The sequence below is a fragment of the Sinocyclocheilus grahami genome, unplaced genomic scaffold, assembly GCF_001515645.1.
Source record: "Sinocyclocheilus grahami isolate Dianchi unplaced genomic scaffold, SAMN03320097.WGS_v1.1 scaffold403.1, whole genome shotgun sequence".
Lineage (NCBI taxonomy): Eukaryota > Metazoa > Chordata > Actinopteri > Cypriniformes > Cyprinidae > Sinocyclocheilus > Sinocyclocheilus grahami.
In genome coordinates this window covers 675311-695193 of record NW_015505582.1, presented here as the reverse complement: position 1 = coordinate 695193, position 19883 = coordinate 675311, and the positions used below count along the sequence as shown (strand labels likewise).

Here is a 19883-nt window from a genome sequence, read left to right as displayed (position 1 = left end):
ATATATATCTACAGTCATATGTCAAGTCAAGTCATATGTGCATGTATGTAAACATTTCTCTGAAGTTTGGAGAAAGAACTATAATTTACATGCATATTAATGCAAGCAGAAGCCCCCAGGTGAACCCGGAAGTTTGTTTTTTACACCCATTGCATTAAGGAGGTTCTGCCAAACTAATTGCATTTATTCATGAATTATTCATGCCGATAATGAGACTTAATATGGTCATCTGATTGTTCTAATAAAGTATCATCAGCATAACACTTTATTCCATTCAATTTTATTTATTATTATTATTATTATTATTATTATTATTATTATTGTTATTATTATTTTCTCGGTATAACAGTTGTGTGAGGTTGGTTATGCTATACATCCAGGAGGAGGCATTCCTATTTAATAGCAATGGGGTGCAACTTCCTTAATATGTGACGTCCAAGGAGCCGCGATCAGCGCGCATGCGCGGCAAAGCGGAGCGGCAGCCGCAGCACGGAGCAGTGTGCGAATCAACAGCAGACATGGCAAGAGATGGCGAGGGACGCGAGCACACCGACACCGTGCACTACTGAAGGGACGGGGGCCATAACATTTCAAAAAAATTACAAAACTTTATAAAACCGAAAAAGGAAAGAAAACAATCAGAAAAGAACGCAAAAGAAAATTAATCAAGATAACAACAGAACTTTTCCAATGAGAGCAATTCTGTGTACACTGCTCCGCTATATCAGATAGATGATTTGTCCACACGCTTGCACGTATAATGAACGCCCAGCTGTCGATGGAGAACATTGGCGATCTGCACGGAGTGAGCCATGAACCGGTCCTAAGCGCGGCGGATTTCATGACCGGAGGAGGGTATGTGATCGGCCTACTGAGAGGTATATATAGAATTGGTATATTGATTATTCAAATTCAGTTCCCTTCTCCTTTTCCTTAGTAATGTAAGACAGTAGACCATTCAGCAGTCTTTCACATCACTGCTCTTTTACACCTTTTACACACTTGTGATTTTTATGCCGTGAATGTGTCTATATTCAACTGTATTTTGCCTCAACTCTTTATATTTATATTTTAGCATAATATATTGTTTTTTAAAAAAAAGTGATCCTAGTCTAGTTTTATTAGAAAAAGTGAAACTAGAAAAAGAAACAGAAAACTGACATGCATTATTTTTATCAAACCTAAAAAAAAATAGTTTTTGCGTAATTTTGTAATAAGGTAATAAATGAAAATAGCATCGATTTGAACAAAATGACATTCTTTAAGCTTTTCGTCGATAATCATTAATCATTTTGCGATCGGCATTATTTTTGGAGGGTTAGGGTTAGGAATAGGGTTTGGTTTAGGGTTAGTTGCATGTAATTATGCATAACTTACCTTTTAATACTATAGTAAGTGCATGCAATATGTAACAAGGACACTGTAAAATAAAGTGTTTCCAAAAACTCACACCGTGTAATGACATATGAGTCTGTGTCGTTAGGCAATTATGTCTGACTTTTTTATGTCAACCTTTTGTTCTTTCAGCATGCAAGAGAAAGGAGCAGGAGCATGGTAAAAGCGAGCGAGGGAGCATCTCCAAGAAGCCCCGGCTGGTCTTTACTGATGTCCAGCGTCGGACTTTACATGCAATATTCAAAGAGAACAAGCGCCCGTCCAAAGAGTTACAAATCACCATCTCTCAGCAGCTGGGCCTGGAGCTCACCACCGTCAGCAACTTCTTCATGAACGCGCGTCGACGGAGCCTCGATAAGTGGTTGGATGACTGCAGCTCCAACTCGGCCAACTCCTCCTCCTCCAGCACTTGTACCAAAGCATGATGGAGTAGTGGCTGCATTATGGGAAAAAAAGAAGAAAAAAACGTCGGTGGAAAAGCTTTAAACAAAGAAAACGAGACAATTTTAGACAGCGTTTGCCCTTAAAACTTGTACAGTACCGATATTTATAATATCCAAAGAAAAACACCAAAGACTGCTTTGACTGTCCTATTTAGGACTTTCTTCGTTTCATGTCTGACATTCTGCAAAAAAAAAAAGAAGTTACACTTCAATCACTGGTCGTTCCTCATCTCAGCACACTCCCCTAACCTGTGTTTTTCTTTCTCATGTGGTCGGTTGCTTTCAAAGACTTTTTCTCATCAATGTTTGGTCATTATCTTAAACGTGGAGTGATTGTTATTCACTCTGATGTCAGATTCCAGATTTTGCGACGTCATTTAGGGTGTAAAGCCTGACGTCACACATTCACCTCTATTGGCATCCCAGATCTAGCCAGGGATGCCAAATATAATCAGGTGGTGTAGAATCTTGACAGAGGTTACCTGAATGTCACCCTCAGGATAGTGCTTTCTTCCTAATTGTTAGAAAAGTTACATAGGAACCTAAAAATACATGTGAACTTGCCATCTTCATTACTTATCAATCACAGATGGTAGAACCAAAGAAACACATGTATTTTGTTTTGTTTTGTTTTCAATCAGGCCAGACTATATGTATTCCTTTCCATTCTAATCAGGTAACTCAGTAAATGTAATATGGACTGTGGATTCCATAGCCATTTAACATATAATTCGTTCTCCTGTTTGTCCTAAAACAAACTCAATCAGTAGCCAAACATGTCTCTGTGAGGACACACCTGTGCCCCGCACCCCATTCCTGCCTCAGTCCTTTCTTGTGATTATTTCAGGGAGATTTTTGCTAGCTTTAACCTGCCTTTTTACCTGCATTTTAAATATTTCAATGCCAGTTGCTGAAAACCAAAGATAAACTTACACTAACCAGCACCTGTCACCGTTTCACACCCATATCCATCAGTCAAACACAGCTTTTAAGGAGAAATAATTTTATGAGTTTTGCAGATTCTCATTTAATGAGGCTGAAGCGACGTCTGGGTGAAAAAACTCAACACAGGGTTTTCATCATTTGTCATAATTAGCTTCGTCTGGAGCAAATGCACACGCATGTTAATTGTCATTAGAGGAAGCAGGAGGAAATCCAGGTCGTTTTGTGTTACATTTCATTCCAAACTTTCATTGCATTCAATCAAATTTCTCATCCTTAGAATGTTAATGTACAGAAAAAAATGTTTGATTGACTGGTGGCTGTCAGCATGCTTTCACAAACCCATAAGCCATGTGCCGTCATATTAGATGCATTGGGTTCATTTTACATTAAGCTCATGATAGAAGGCTATTTCATTGTCTAATGCATCATTTTCACTTCATCGACCATCAACACCACCGCAGTGTCCCCATCCGGGCCCGAACCCAATACCCCAGTAAGAGAGAGGGAGCGCATTCTATGCATTTCACAACTAGGAAGAAAGCATTATGGAGACTGAAGCAGGGTGATGTGTTTGCTTCGTATCATAGACTCACTCAAACTCACAAGATATCTGGCCTTGTTGTCTCTTGTGGTGTGTTTTAGCTTTAAAAATATATTTGGTATTTACAACTATTACAACATCGAAGCATATATAAAAGAGCGCTGCTTCCTCATGTAGAAAAGAAGAAAAAACTGACAAAAAAAACATGTTAAGACCTGCTGATATTTATAGTGTGAACCAAAGATGCTACCTCAGTCCGTTTCCATTCGTAATTTTTATCAATGTAATGATACCAAAGAATACCAAAGATTTGTTCTCTTTGCACGGCCTAAATGAATGATAAGGTGGATGGATAGATAGTGTGTTTCCACTCCGTTCCCCCTTTTTCCTCCTCTCCTTCGCTCTAATGCTCTCTACCACTCATCCGTGCTCATGTAACAGCGCCCTCGGCAGACATGTGTTAAACTCACAGGACGAGTGCCTTGCTTGAACCAAAGTGTTAAACCGCCGTTGACCTCTCGACACCCACCTTTTAACTCTCGGAATACCTCAGCCTGTGGAAGGGCCACTGATGAAGAAAAACAAAAAAGGAATATTTCTTCTCTCTCACCGTGGTGCTTTTGCCAGTGCAACCATGCAATGAAAACATACCAAAGGAATTTCTCTTGCTTTCTCCAACTCTTGCTGACAAACCAAAGCTCCTGCCAGCTCCCTTTTAAACGCCAAATCTGCCACTTGCCCCGCCCCCCCCTCACCACGTCACCCGTGGGTGTGTCCACCGATTAGGCCGTGCACGTCTTTACCAATATCTGAATACCTCATAGTAATAAATTTTCACAGTTCTGTTGTATAGAGAGTTTATGTGATTAAGGCAGAACTGAACTAGTTTGGTAATCGTTGATGTGACTTCGGGGGGAAAAAAAGCTTTATGAGTATTTATTTTGATGGTTTTGGCTAAAGTGCTCTGTGTTGGTCCCCAAAGGCGAGCTTCTGTGATAGCAGACTGAAACTTGCAGGAAGGAAAAGCTTATTTTTTATGAAAGCCTTGTGTTATTCCGATACTCTAAGGATGTTTGACTATTCTTTTTTACAGGGTAAAACCAACTGCTGTGATTCTGTGTCTATTCGTTCACTTTCTTCTACTACTGTGTTGTGGTTTCCGTTAATTTAATTGCATTTTTGTATCACTTAACCTATGTTTTAATTTATGTATTTGTAGAAAATATAGATTTGTACATAGTAGGTTTTTTGGGAAAAACAAAACAAACAAAAAAATGGACATTCATTTTATTTTACAGCTTTATGTCTGAAGTGTAGATATATTGATGAATTTACATTCCTCTGTGTTTGTATGTTAGATGGCACTTTGGCCCATGTACTAGGCCTAATACACTGCCGGAGATCCGAACGGTCCGCCCACAGAGACCTGCGAAAAAAAGCAGTGTATGATGTTTTTATTTGATTTTTTTTTGTTATTTAAATGTCCAGAATGATTTTGTCCTTTGTATTTCAAATCATTGTTTTATGGGTATTGCTGCACATCCAAAGATTTTCTAACCAAAACCAAAAAGTGTGAAGGGGGGGAGGGGGAGACGAAAGAAAGTAGTGTGATTTTTGCATAAGCACTGGCGTTTGTGAGGTCTTTTGCTGTCTGCACGGGTATGAACCAATAGAGGACATAGTGGGACAATGTAGACATGCTTAGTTCGACTTTTTGGGTGGCATATACCGCTAAACAGTACAATCTGTGGCTTTTGGAACGGAGGGCTACAAGTCCTGCTCACTTTGTTGTGTCGGACACTGAGTGGGTGGAGCGTGGGCGGGGCAGCAGGTCTGCCGTGGGCGGGGCCACGTCACTGGGTTGTTTTTTTAATTGACGTAACTGCTGCCTAGATCCATCTGATATGTCAATTTTGGTTCGAACGTGTGTATTGACAATGAGCAAAGTCTAATAAATCTGCAAGGAAAACAGAAATTGGTGTGTGCATGTATGGGGAGGGCGGAAGTTTGAGTCTAATGGTGACAGTTTAATTTCTAGTCCATTAGCGGCACCAAACAGAATTGCAGAATTGTTTTCAAACAAGATTAACGACTAAGGAAATCTAAATTACTGGGATAGAACTGTGTGTATTACTATTTATTGTTAAGATAGCTCCAAAAATTGGTTATTGGCAAAACATGTGCTATCATATCGTGATGATTTTGCCATTTAGGCTATATGCTGTTTGCAAAACTTTTGATTTATCAGAATGTGCAGCCACTTTTAAACAAACAAATGCTTTGTGCATGGATCATGCCAAAGTGTTGAACCCCCAGAATCGGATGAACTGTCCTGCTTCAAAATACGCAGCATTGTTTGAACCTGTATTATTTCAGCAAACAGATTCCCTTTCTGTTTGATGTTGCTAATGGCTCGGACATTATAGGCCTATTTGACTGTTCATCTAAAGGATTGGGAGCTTTGTGTGTCTGCTTAGGATGGACCACACGGAAACATCATGAAAAAAAATGATGCAGAATGATGTCCCCTAGCAGGATTGAAGAGAAAGCCCATGATAGCATTAACATTTCGTTTCACTATGCTGTACAATCAGAGTTGTTTCATTTGACGCATTAGGTTTGCTGGCCGTGGGTTTCCTATGTCGCTACAGCGTTTAGGATTTGTTTTGTATAACAGCAAAGACTGGCATAAATCAAGGCCTACTGTGAGCCAAGAGCCTCTCTGCCCAGAATCCCTCCTACACCACAGTGAAAGACCCAGAAGTGTTCGCCCACAGCGTCACAGCAGCTCTCTGCTTCAGAATTCTCACCCCTTCTCTTCCCAAACCCTACGCTCCGTCCCGACCCACCCCTCTAATGTAGTGTCTAGCTTAGATAGCTCGATGTAGCCTATGTGAATGTTGGGATTGCTCTAATCATTAATTCCTATCCCAGTTGGTTGTCGTGGAAAAGGAGTTCCTATTTGATAGAAAGGCTTGGCTCTGTGTGCCGTATAATTCTGAGAGCGCCTAAGACAATCAGCTGGAAAACAAAATCATGTTTTTCATTTTTTTTATATTTATTTATTTTTTGTAGGTCCAAGAGGGACTACTTCCAGCGATGATTATTATAAAGAAGGAGGAAGGTTTTGATAAACTGAAAAATAAACTTGCTGACATTTTCTTTCTCAAAAAAAGTAGTGCTTGTTTCCATTTCCGAACAGTGCATCTTGTATCAAGCTAGTTCTGTTTTTACACTTTTCTTCTTGGCCTGTTTGCTCTGTATGTTGTGTCTGTTTCAGTGGAGGAATGCAGTAGGTATTACTCTCAGGTTGTAATGCGTCATGCTTTTCATTTTCAATTCTCATCTATCAAATAGGTTTTTTTTCTTGTTTTTTTTTCTTCTTTCCTGTTAGCTACTGTTCTCTATGCCGTGCAATATCATCTTCTGTGTTTGCTAAGCAAGAAAAAGAAAAAAAAAGACGCAAGTAATGATGTCACCATGCTTTTTTCAGTGTTAAAATGTTTCAGCATTTCTGTAGTCACAAAAATGTAGAAAATAAAAAGGTTGGGTTTTCCAGCACATCACAACCAGACTTCTTGACTTTCTTGTCTTGTATTTGACACTTCTATGATATTCAGAACAATGCTGTAACAAATGTGGCTGTTATATCTTTAAGTTTAGATCTTTCATTTTTTCCTGAATGGGTGCTCATGTGCCAACCAAGCAACTGCCATTCAGATGAATGGGAATTGTAATGGATAGTTTTCCCCAGGTATTATACTCACTACACACTGCAGAAATAATACAACGAATATGGAACGTTTAAAATCCTTTGCTTGTAAGAGCCACTTGGTGGCATAATCCCGGCAATGTGAGATTTTACTTCACTTCGAATTAGAAATCAATCTGAGGTGAGTAAAACATTAAACATGATGTAATTGTAAAACTACAGAACTACATTCTGAACAAAAAGAGATGTGGTAACACTTTATAATAACTTTCATTAATAAATCATTAACAAACTTTATATAATACTTAATGGATTATTAGTTAATATATATTCAAAGAGTTAGAAACGTGAGATATGTGCTTGTTAATGTTTGCTAATAAACTTATTAAACATTAGATAATGTTCAAACAATTAAGTTAAAATGCTTGCAAATGTCATTAAACTTTCAATTCCATATGATCAAGCACTTACTGAAAATCTACAAATGATATTAAAATGCTATAAAATGATTAAAAGCTTGTGTTAATGCACAACACTTTAGCTGCTATTGAGGTGTGATACGGGTAAGGTTAGGGACAGGTTTGGTGGTATGGGTAGGTTTAAAGGTTGGTTAAAGGGTCAACAGTGTACAGGGCTCAATTTGATTATTATAAGGGAACACGGTTCGATCTGTGTATATTATATTGTTTTAATAAATGAACAAGTATTTTCTTTTAAAAAATGATTTGTTTTCCCCTGCTTATTTATGATTCAAGGAATATCCTGTTTAATGATATACAGAAGACTAGTATACTAATGTGAGTGTCGAGGCAATAAACACATTTTTTGTACCAAAATTACAATCTCTTTAGCAAGCATTTAGCTAAACGTAACCAGCCACCCTTTACACAAACCTTGTTACGTTAGCTAAAAGTTCAAAGCCCATAAAGATACTAAATCATTAGTAATTGTTTATAAACAACATTTACAAATGATCAATAGTTTCAACTTTAGATTGGCTACTGCAAAAACATGAACAAATGATTAATAGATGATTAGTACAGATGTGTATATAGGGTAAATTCAGGTCTTTCTGGACAATTTTTGCCATTGAGATAACTGCCCATAACAGTATTAATGATTAGTAAACATTTAGAAACATTTAGAAATGATGAGCAGTTTCCACTTTAGATTGGGTACTGCAAAAACATGAACAAATAATGAATAGATTATTTGTTAAGATGTATAAATAGAGGTCTACACAACAAACAAAGAGCAACAAACGAAGATCATATGAACTGAAAGCTTACTGACATCTGTAAGCATTTCAATTTACATAAAATAATCATATTTTCATAATTAGGTAATGTTTAGTAAATTCATTAGTAAACATTAACAAGAACATTATCTCATATTTCTAGCTATGTAAATATATATTAACTAATGATCTGTTAAGCATTATATAATGTTTGTTAAAGTGTTACATGTAAATTGTAAAAATACACAAAGAAGTTAGTGGAGACAACTCGCAGTTGAAATCGAATTATATTATTATTCTGCAAAAAAAAATTTTTTACTTCCTAAATAACTGTATCTTGTTTTAATAAGATGTTTAGATATTGTACTGGCGAACAAGACAAAAATACTTTTTTCAAAAAAAAAAAAACATACTGAAACTTTATACTATTTGTGTTAACAAAATGTTTATGTAAAACAAATGATTGGCTTTTAAGTAAATTTTAAAGTTAAAGTTAAGTAGTCCTCCATAAAATGTGCAGCACACATCTGAATATTTGGGTTGAAGTGTTCTGGAACAGTGTTGTAAATACAACTTAACCACTGATTTCTAGTCGTGTCCTCTTTTGGAAGACCAAACAAAGTCGTTTCGCTTTTACAACGAAGCAAACAGCATCTTCAGGACATGGCGGCAGCGGCAACAACAAAACTACAGTGAGAATAAAAGTTACGCCTTCTTTCTTTGCATGAACATTTGGGCAGAGTTATGCAAATCTTCCCACAGAGCGACGTATATATTTGGGGGCATGCTAGAACGAGCCGTTTTAGGTAGGCGTGGTTAACTTTTATAAAGAATGTCTCTTTGGATTTGAGACTTTAGTCTTTGCAACTTTACAGATCTTCTTTATGCACCAAGAGCTTGTAACACTCCAAAGAGAAATGAAAAATTGAAATCGCATCATATGACCCCTTTAAAACGTTTTAATTCCACTCACACATTTAATGGGTGAAAAAAGGACCACCTTAGACTTCATAATGCTAAAAGACTGCGTTAAAGGGATAGTTCACCCCAAAGTAAAAATTCTGTCATCATTTACTCACCCTCATGTCGTTCCAAACCTGTATGAGTTGCTTTCTTATGTTGAACACAAAAGAAGCTATTTTGAAGATTGCTGGTAATCAAACAGTTGGTGGTTGCCATTGACTTCCACAGTATTTTTTTTTTCCTACTATGGAAGTCAATGGCAACCACCAACTGTTTGATTACCAGCAATCTTCAAAATAGCTTCTTTTGTGTTCAACATAAGAAAGCAACTCATACAGGTTTGGAACGACATGAGGGTGAGTAAATGATGACAGAATTTTCATTTTGGGGTGAACTATCCCTTTAAGATAAGTGGGTTACGTTCACGCGTTGCCGCGGTAACGAGTTCAAGCCAGTGCCGCGGGGCGGAAGTGACGTGCAGCCTAGGGGCGGGACGAGCTGTTGTTGGGACACATGACGCTGTCCTCCTGCATTTGTTTTGACAAGCAGAAAGAGAGAGAGAATATGAGCTTTGTCCCTACTGATCATTTAATCTCCGAGATATCGTTTAGACAGCTCGAATACCTCGGTTTGGGGTTTGTCATCGTTGGGTTTTGGCAGTCGCTTCATTTAGCTAGTTTGCTGAACTAGTTCATTTAGTCCTTCCGTCACCAGGGTTGTTTTTATGGGGAGGGTTTATGTTCAAGTGGTCGACAAGGGGGTTTAGAGCTATGAGCCACTTCTTGTTGGCTGAACTCAGACTCATCACAGCCACATAACATTTCTCCAGTCTGGAGGAGATGGTGTTGGTGGTTCTTTGGTAGTGTCTGATCTGCCTGTCCGTAGAGTTGGTGATGAAGATCCAGGGGATACCGATGCGTCTCATGTGGCTTTAATTTGAGCAGATCAGTGGCACTTGAGAGACTGGTGTGTTGGCACTGGAGCTCGTTTGGCATCGGCAATGCAGCGGAGGTCTGGGATATTTAGCTAGATCGAGACGAGAGATGATCATTGCATGTTTATTTCGGTTGAACGCTGGTGTTTTGATGGACTAGTTCATCAGACCGCTGGACTTTCACATACAGTGGCGTATAGATCTACGATTGATCTTACAGCTCAGATCATTAATATCCGAATGGCTGAATGCCAGGTCGATAGCTAACCGATGTCTAAGGGACGAGTTTTAAAGTCTAAACCGAGATCTGAAGACGGAAGACGGACCGCAGGCATCCTGGAGGGGATCACGGTGTCTGTGACCAAGATGAAACCTGACAGAGGTACAATAATAAAAAAATAATAATTAAATGCGTGATTGTATGTGGTCTGTGGCTCGTGACGTCACGGCGCTGCAGCGTGTTTGTTTCATTGTTTCATGCATGTGCTTTTATAATTTTCAGATGATAGCTGTGTGTGTGTGTGCTGTATGTTGTGTTTTTTCCCCCCGCTGACACACACTACCCTTAACACTATTTAGAATTGTCCACTCAATTAAATAAAAAAAGCGTGCCCTGTACTCACTACAGTTATTGTAACGCAATGCACTCGGTGTAACGTGCACATTACACGTTAATTTACGTTACACGTTGATGATGTTTTTTAGGAGGATTATTAACAGAATTATTTTTGTTGCATGTAGGTTTGTTTTGGTAAGAACCGTTTGTTTTTGTTGGGTATTGTTTTTTTTGTTTTTTTAGGTGCATGTTTGTTTTTGTTGAGTATTTGGGTTTATGTTGGTTACAGATTTGTGTACATGTGTGTTTTGGTTTTCTATATTTTTCATTTGGATATGGGCTTGTTTTTGTTGGGTACAGGCTTGTTTTGGGAGAAATATCTCAGGAATGAACAGCTGAAAAGTGGCAAGCGTTACACTAGTGACCACATTTTTGAAATGTAACTGCACATTTTAAGATAGCTACTATGTCTAGATGATAGACCATCTAACCGCTGTACATTTGGTTCTCAGCTAACATGTTTGGACAGGCTGAAGACATGTTTGGGTAGGCCTGCTGCAGTCAGCTGGAATAGTTCGAAGTGTCTTGCCTTGAAGTCGAACAGCTGTTGGTTATGACACAGAGTTTCCCCAGAGCTGGGCGGTGCTGGGATGTGTGTATAAACCCCATGCAGTGGGAAATTAGGTGTGTTAATGGTTGCATTTTTGCACATTGTTTGTGTCTTTGTTTTGCCTTACCAGGGCTTAGATTATGACCAACCAGGGGTCCGTTTCCCGAAAGCAACTATGGTTGCAGGTTCCGTCGTTACCAATAGACGTTCAGTGGAACTTGCATCCATAGTTTGTTAGAGCAGCAGGCTATTTAAAAAAGCTTATAGGCAGATTCACTTGTAGCCAAAGGATACACCACAAATCTACATTTAGAAAACTTGTCCAAGTCACATTCTAACCAAAAATCAAAAGACATTATACAAAAAAAAAGACATTATATTTTGCATAAAGAAAAGAAGAACCATTATGTTATAAATTGTGACATTATTTGATTTTGAAAATATAATTAATTTTTGCACCAAACAAAATTGAAATCTGTTGGTTTGAGCAGCACGACATGGCAACATTGGCTCAACCAATGGCATGAGTTTGGGGCTGGGCTACCATTAGTGCAACAGTGCCTGCCCACTTTTTCCATGGCATTGTTTCCAGAAGTATTTTTCCCCATTCATTTTTTGCTTAATGATTTTTAAAAAGTCATTATAAGCATTATAAGCCATACAACAAACCAACCAGCTATAGTGGTGCAGCGGATCACAAAACTCACGGTTCGGATCAAATACAGATTTTGAGTCACGGATCTGATTATTTTTCGGATCAGCAAAAAAAAAAAAAACTTTAAGTACTTCTATACCACAGCAAAAACCACTAGCTTAACTAATAAAGTTAGTAATAAAATAAGAACAATTACACAAATTACAAGCATATATGCATACAACGAAACACAGTTACAAATATCAGTATTCGGGTGCAGAAATGTAATAATTAAGTGTAAAATAACACAAAAGTGCTCACTGCACAAGTTAAATACAGATTAATTGTTGTTAAAGCTGTGGTGTTATTTGATTCGCAGACAGAAACACGTATTCATTGGCTGCTGTCTCTTTAAGACCAAATGCACGGACCTAATACTGACACACATCCGGTTTCTTTCTCAGCTGTTTACGTTCACTTAAGACATAACTGACTGTTTACACTAGAATACTTGCCAAAACAGATATTTTAATATAACTTTGTGTGTATGTGAAAGAGGAATCACGCGGTGTCTGAATCGCGCCCCTCTCTCTCTCTCTGCATGTGTGCGCTTGTTTGAAGATGGATGTTGGGAAGAAATTAGCGCTGTAAAATTTTGCTCCATTTATTGTGTCCAAACGTTTCTTTAAGCCATGTTGCTGCTGTTGTTTTTCTTCTGGTGACCTCAACCCGTGCCTTGCTCTCTCATTGGCTGTAGCTCGTCACGACACCTGACACCACGTGAAGTCGAGTCGGCCGACCGGTCCAGATATTTGGCATGCTAGATATTTGTTTGCCGTCGGCAACGCATCAGCGAACCTCTTTGATGTGTCATTGTGTAGTTCACACATAAAGATTGCCGAGCGCTGATCACCCACTGATTTTCCCCCGATCACAGCCCTACCTGTCGGCGAGCTCGTTAACTTACAAATCGGGCTTAAAATCCTGTAGTGTGAACTAGGCATAACCAGCTACATGGTGAATCACAACATTTCAAATTTTAATTTGAAGCAAAAAAAATACAAAAATTAGGGATGCACGATATATCGGCCACCATATCGGTATCGGCCGATAAATGCTCATTTTTTCTTCGGTATCGGCCAAAATTTTCATATCGGTGCATCCCTAACAAAAATACAAGACTGCGAACTGAATGGCTTTTATGAGGAATTCCCATGAAATATTGCAAATGACAATCTAATTAAAAATGTTAACATTTTTAATTGAAGTTTGTTGTATATAAACAATATGTTTTGTTTGGTGCAAAATATGCATATGTATACAAACATTTAGTTATTTTGAGAGCATATCAAGGCCAGCTCGATTTACTTAATTTACCACACTTTGTAAGAGGAGTTCCCTGCCAAGCTCTTAGAATTTGCTGGCCTTGACTCTCTGATTGGTGGAATTTTCTTCACAGCATCATGGGTAATGTAGTTTTTCACCAGAAATTCTGCTGTTAAACACAATTCTTTAAAAAATAAGTTGAAATAATGTGAACTGACGACTAAAAGCATATACCATCAATTAACAAACCTGGAGCTCACAACAGGCAAGTCTTTAATGTTTTTGAAGTTATTGTTAAAAATTACCCTGGAGAAAATGAATAGATTTTTTTTGCACACTATGCAATATTAAAAAAAAAATCAAAATTAGCGTCAATTAAAGGCAGTACAATAAATGGTTCTATGATGATCAAGTACTTGACTATTTGTTTATTTATTTTGCATTGCAGTAAATTCATTGTGCAATTGTAATTTAAATACTGTTACAGCAATATATATATATATATATATATATATCCTAATGAAGCTTTTTCTTTTAGCAAAATATAAATATCGCTCATTATATGATTTGAACATCCGAGGTTTGAATATGATTCGAACATCCGAGTTTTTGTAAGATTCACCAAAGTAAGACGTATTGTACTGTTCTCCACAATATCAGTCCTTGAAATGTGGAAGCAGTCAGCAGACTTACGTAATCTCTCTTTCATATGACCATTTGCTCTTTCAGCTGGGGGGCAGGCAAGCGTGATGACATCAGTTCCTGTGTGGCTGTGATCTTTAGTGAAGACCACTGTGGCTCGGTTCAGCTCACTCTGACCACATGAAGGGCAGGTTCAGGAAAGGACAAACTGTTTCTAGACCAGCATTCTCACTCAAATAGCTGCACACACAGAAGACCCAGCATGAAGTGAGGGGGCCATCTGGACCTGTAGCTTTTCTCTCTGTTGATGCAAACACTCACTGTGGGCAATTCTATTTTTGGATTGTGTACAAGCTGTATACGTAAACACAACCTGACCACACCTGAGCATCTCGACTGAGCTAATAACTCAGCTAGTAGGACCTGTATGGACAGAAGAGCAGCTATGCAAATAAAAGAAGTGGCATCTCATTTGCATTTGCAATGGCATTTTGTTTTTTGCATTTTTTTTTAGTTCTGTCATGAATCACATCGATTTTGAGAACATGAAATGTTGGGCCCGTCACACTTCCTAGTAACTGTCTAGCAGTGCTGATATGATCATATACTGTGATTCTTTTGCACGCAATATTGAACCAGTATTTTATATATCCCAGAATTTCCTTTTTTTATTATTTCTTTCTGCATTCACAGTGTACATAGTGAAGAAGCATGTTTTCCAAACAAACATAAAATCTAAAAATAAAAAAAAAAAAAGACTGATTACACAAATTGACTTTCTGTTCGACACGTTGTGTCATTTTTGTGTATTTGCTGCAGTTTCAGTTGCAGTCCAAATAAAAAAATATGGATGCATGCATGAGAAATTATTGATCATCGGCCAGTCATGTATATATAATTGAGCTTGCTATTTTCTTCTGTTTTTACTTTTAAATGGCATTTGCCATCATCTAATGCTAATACTACAGATAAACAGGCGTCTTTTGTAGTGCTGTTTATCGCAGCCAGGCTTTAAAAGCACCAATAATTCAATAATTCAATGATACTGTTAAATGTAATCTTTAGCAAATCTTATAATGAATATACATTTTCATGCTGTAGATTATAAAGTTGTGATGGTTAAATTCACATGTAGCTTTTAAATTATTGATTTAGTTTTTAAATGATAACTTTTAAATGATAGATTTAGGATTTAACTTATCTGTATTTGGCCAGAATTTTAATATCATTAAATTTTTTTTATAAATATTTAAAAAAATAAAACCGTGATGGGTTTACGATAACCCCAACACAGTACATGAATACATTTAAAGACACTATTAAATGTTTTTACAAGTGCAGTTTTCTTTCTTTGGTTATGTATTTCCAAATAAAAAAGAAATTTGTATTTTTTTAAACCTTATATTACAGTCCAACTCCTAACTATTATTTGTTACTTGCTGTTACTATTTAAAGGGGTCATATGATGCGATTTCAATTTTTTCCTTTGAAGTGTGTAGCGAATTTAGCTCATGGGGAAATATGAATAATTAACCATAACTAATTATGATTAATTATTAATATTTTAGATCCACTGTAGATATTTAGCTGACCACTCAGGGTCAACCGTCTTGTCAATTCTAAGAACGTTAATTTCCTGGTTAAAGGAAATAACTTTCTTACTGTACAATTCTATAAGTTTGTAACATAAATCTGCATGATAGTGTTACAAGCTCTTGGTGCATAAAGAAGATCTGTCAAGTTGCAAAGACTAAAGTCTCAAATCCAATATATCCAGATATTCTTTCTAAAAGTTAAAAGAGTCAAGAGCTGATCCGTGCTGGTCGCTGAGGAAATACATCAACTTCGAGCTGTGGATCGCTGGAACGGCTTTCACCGTGGACGAAGCGGAGCTCAGCCCGGGGTCGTCACATGTGGTTGCCGCAAGCCCGCCGGCTGCTCGCTCGTCGAATCCGCTGGCAGTGCCGCTCTCAAGCCCGCCCGCCGCCGCTCACTCAAGGCCGCCGTGTGTGACGCTGTGTTTCGTTGTGAAAGCGAAACGACTTTGGTCTTCCAAAAGAGGACACGACTAGAAATCAGTGGTTTAAGTTGTATTTACAACACTGTTCCAGAACAGTTCAACCCAAATATTCAGATGTGTGCAGCACATTTTATGGAGGACTGTTTCCTGATCCTGGGAGAGTAGACTACAATGCCGGCTGTTCTGACTCACAGACTGTAAGTATGTTTTTTTTTTATATATAAAGAATTTGCCACTGACGATTCAAACGCGAGTTTTGAGCAATGTAGAGTAGCGCTTGTTGTTTGTCATTTCTCCGATCACAAATGCAGACATGGATTTATGTTTACGCGGCGCGATGCAACGCGTAAAAAGACAGTATAATTCATTATAATCCGTAATTATGTCCCCACTGGACGCAACAAATGCCTCATTTATAATGGGTTTTAATGTTTTTGTCTCGTCGCTCCGGCTGGGACACAGCATCACAGTATGGTAAGGGGCATAACATTTCCGTCGCACGCTTGAGGTATTCAGCCAATCACAACGCACTGGATAGCTGGCCAATCAGCGCACACCTCGCTTTTCAGACCGATGAGCTTTGTAAAAATCGATGCGTTGCAGAAAGGCAGGGCATAGAGGAAAAACAATAATGGACAGTATGTGGAGAATAATGTGTTTTTTTTTACCTTAAACCGCATAAACACATTTCATTACACCAAATACACAAAATAATGTTCTTTTTAGCAACATCATATGACCCCTTTAAAGGCAGGAATTCATGGGAGGGACATTGTCATTCAAGAGATCATTTGGTTGGTCAAAAACTTATATACAACCAATCAAACAGGATAATTAATATTTTTTGTTCATTTTGGGAAAATACTGCAAATTTAGCATGCATATATCTGCCAAAAGTTTATTTGTTAACTTTTAGGACTACATAAGCATATAGATGATATATAACAGACATGGATTAAACGCCACAAAAAACTTTTCAAGTTTGCTTTCAGGGGTCCTTAAAAGCTCTCAACCTTTTACTAACCTGAAAAACATGGCAAATCCTTCATGTCATCTGCATTTAAATTAAGCAGTATTTTGAAAAGCTGTGCAGAGAATCAGTTTAATGTTAATTTTTCAGCTCAGTGAGCACTTTTTGGTAAACCTCTGGTTTACGATGAGATTTTCCACCGTCTGCTGTGCCTCTGTGGCTCTCATTTGAAATAAGCTGGCGTGAAGCAAAGGAGGGGAGCATATTAAGAGAAAGTGTGAGGTTGTCTTTAAGGCATCCTGAAATTCATCTGTGATGAGCTCTTGTGAGTTTAAAACATTGCCTTAGATCTGCTGGATTAGATAATAACACGCTCATACTTTACTACTACAGTATTAATTATGGTGTCTCTAAACGGTAAGCTTCTCTGCACAACTGTACTAGATAGGGACAATTATATTTTTCTCATGTGCTGGGAATTCTGGGATGCATGCAGAGGTGGAATTATGGGTTATCTTTAAAGAACGGCGAGGACAGATGCATGCGAAGGCAAGTTGTGTAACACCCTGTATCATATTGTTTTTTTCACACTCGATTTCTCTGATGATTGGTGACCCATATTGGAATACATTACATAAGTGCGGTTTCAATTAATTGGCTCCTACTCTACGGCAGAAATCTATTTCTTTGTGGTAACATTAATATATGGTTTCATCAATCAATAAGCTTTTATCTCAGATGAAGGCTTGGATCATTTAGGAGAATGCATGTGGTTGAGCGTTGTAGCAGAAATCTAAATTCCTCTTCAGAAAAGAACAAAGAAGTACCATGGTATTGCTATGATGTTTGGACAAAGTATCATGATATTAGCATGGTTTTTAATCTTGACACCAATAATCTGCATCTTATTTAAATGGGCCTGTCGTCAAAGGTTTGAGGATGTTTTGAGGTGTTAAAGTTACAGCATGTTTTTTTCCGTTCTGAGATTCAGTGGAGGATTATGCTGAGTTTGTTGTTGTAAATATAAACCTCTAAATATGTCCTGTCACTGAACACAGGTTGTGATCCCTCATTATCACTGTCACACATTTGGTTTACTGTCTTGGCTGTTTTTCTCTCATACTGTGGGCCTGAGGGTAAATCTGTCCCCTCTTTCTCAAATTACCAACAAATGATCATCCTCTGCAAGTCAGTACTGCAAACCATTGTACAAGCAGGTGAGAATTGTATTTTAATGTTTAATTCAATGTAATTTTTTTCTAATGTTATAGGCTACACTGTGTTAATAGCAACCTCTTGCAACATTCGGTAAAGAAGTCGTTCACCCAGAAATACTTATTCTGTAATTATTTACTGAACCTCATGTTATTCCATATACCCTTGCAAACTTGTACTGCTTTAGGCTAACTGAGACTTGTCATAGCACTTGCATAACATTGCTCTTTAGTTTATTTTAATTGCTTCCATTGTCCTCATTTGTAAGTCGCTTTGGATAAAAGCGTCTGCTAAATGACTAAATGTTAATGTAAATGTAAGCAGAACTGCACAGCTCTGTCCACAGTCACAGTGTTTACATTTCGTCTGTTGCAATTGACGACAAGGATCAGTTGCACTGGTGGCCTGGTTTGTCCGCATCTCAAATACTCAGTGACACACAAACTCACTCCAATCAGCTGATCAAGTGCTGTGGAAAATATACACATGCTCCCTTGTGACAATGGATCGCTTTAAGCGTGCCAAGTTATGGCAGGATGTTTCAACACAAAGCATAAATGTGGACATGTTTTAGCCAATAGTTTTGATTGTAGTTTCTGTTTTTGGCTCAAATAAGATGTCCGCCCCAGCGCTTTGTGGCTTTAATATTAGATAGGTTGTTAATTATTTGATGTACTGGTTTAGTTAAGTTAAGTCCTTCACTACTCGTCTTCCTAAGTCGACATGAAATCAGAATTGAATATATTTACTTCCTTGATACATGTTCCTGGTATTGTGAATGATTCTTTTGTGCATTTCCTAAGAATTGCTATAATGACAAATCTTTTTTTTTTTTCTTTTTGTTTTAAACACTGTCATTGGGATATTTTGAGATGCTTTCTCAAAAGTAGAAACTTTCCATGATCCAGTCAGTTCCCAATGGATAAAACAAACCCCCACCCTGCACTTTTTTTCATTTGAATATCCTGTTTCTATTACGTTACCTAAGTAAAATAGGTCAAATGCCATTTCATGTTGACTTTAAAGCCAAGACCTTTTAAAGTCCAGTTTTGACCAAGTTTTAAAACTGATCTTTACCAGTTTGTTTTGATTTCCTATTAATGTTGTTTTATAGGGTCATAGTTCAGTTGTCACTATGTTGGTGAAACAGGCTTCTGGTTTTCACCAAGTTTTTCAACGCTGCTGGAAGCATATGTGTGTCTGAGGACAGGTGTGTGTGATCTGCTGTAAAGCTCAGTGTAAGCAGACAGGTGGCTGATGGGTCCTGCAGGCAGTTTGAGGGTTGAGTTTAGGAATTTGGTCCTTTTTTGAGCTCAGTCTGATTTGAGGCATGTTTGACCTGCAAAACTCCAGGGCTTCACCTGTGTTGTAGGGTCCCTGCTGTACAGTTCAGATTAAACAGGATCTTTAAGCCCTCTAAAGAGGCTTCATATGTTTCCTAGGGTGGGGAAAGTAATAGTAATGACCATTGGTATAACCAATACAACTGACCCTTTGCAAAGACAACTGCAGGTATTTATAGGCTGCTGCCCCTTTAAGACCGAATGCACGGATCCAATATAATGATGCACGTGCGATTTCTTTCTCCATTGTTTACGTTCATTTAAAGGAGTCATATGATGCTGCTAAAAATAACATTATTTTGTGTATTTGGTGTAGTGAAATGTGTTTATGGGGTTTAAGGTTCAAAAAACACATTATTTCCCACATACTGTAAATTATTGTTTCTCCTCTATGCTC

At 37.9% G+C, this 19883-nt stretch overlaps 1 protein-coding gene across 5 annotated transcripts in view; it reads left to right on the top strand.

Moving 5' to 3' along the window:
- Positions 1-9676: 9676 nt before the first annotated feature.
- The window catches only part of LOC107550636 (protein FAM214A), a 42276-nt gene continuing 32069 nt past the window's right edge, over positions 9677-19883 (top strand). For 4 of the 5 annotated variants that reach the window (XM_016231966.1, XM_016231967.1, XM_016231969.1 and 1 more), the window contains exon 1: positions 9684-10552. In XM_016231966.1, coding sequence (XP_016087452.1) covers positions 10441-10552 — 112 coding nt within the window. In that variant the 5' untranslated portion in view covers positions 9684-10440. Of the gene's footprint in view, positions 10553-19883 lie in introns of all 5 variants that reach the window. The other variant, XM_016231971.1, reaches the window with a different exon arrangement.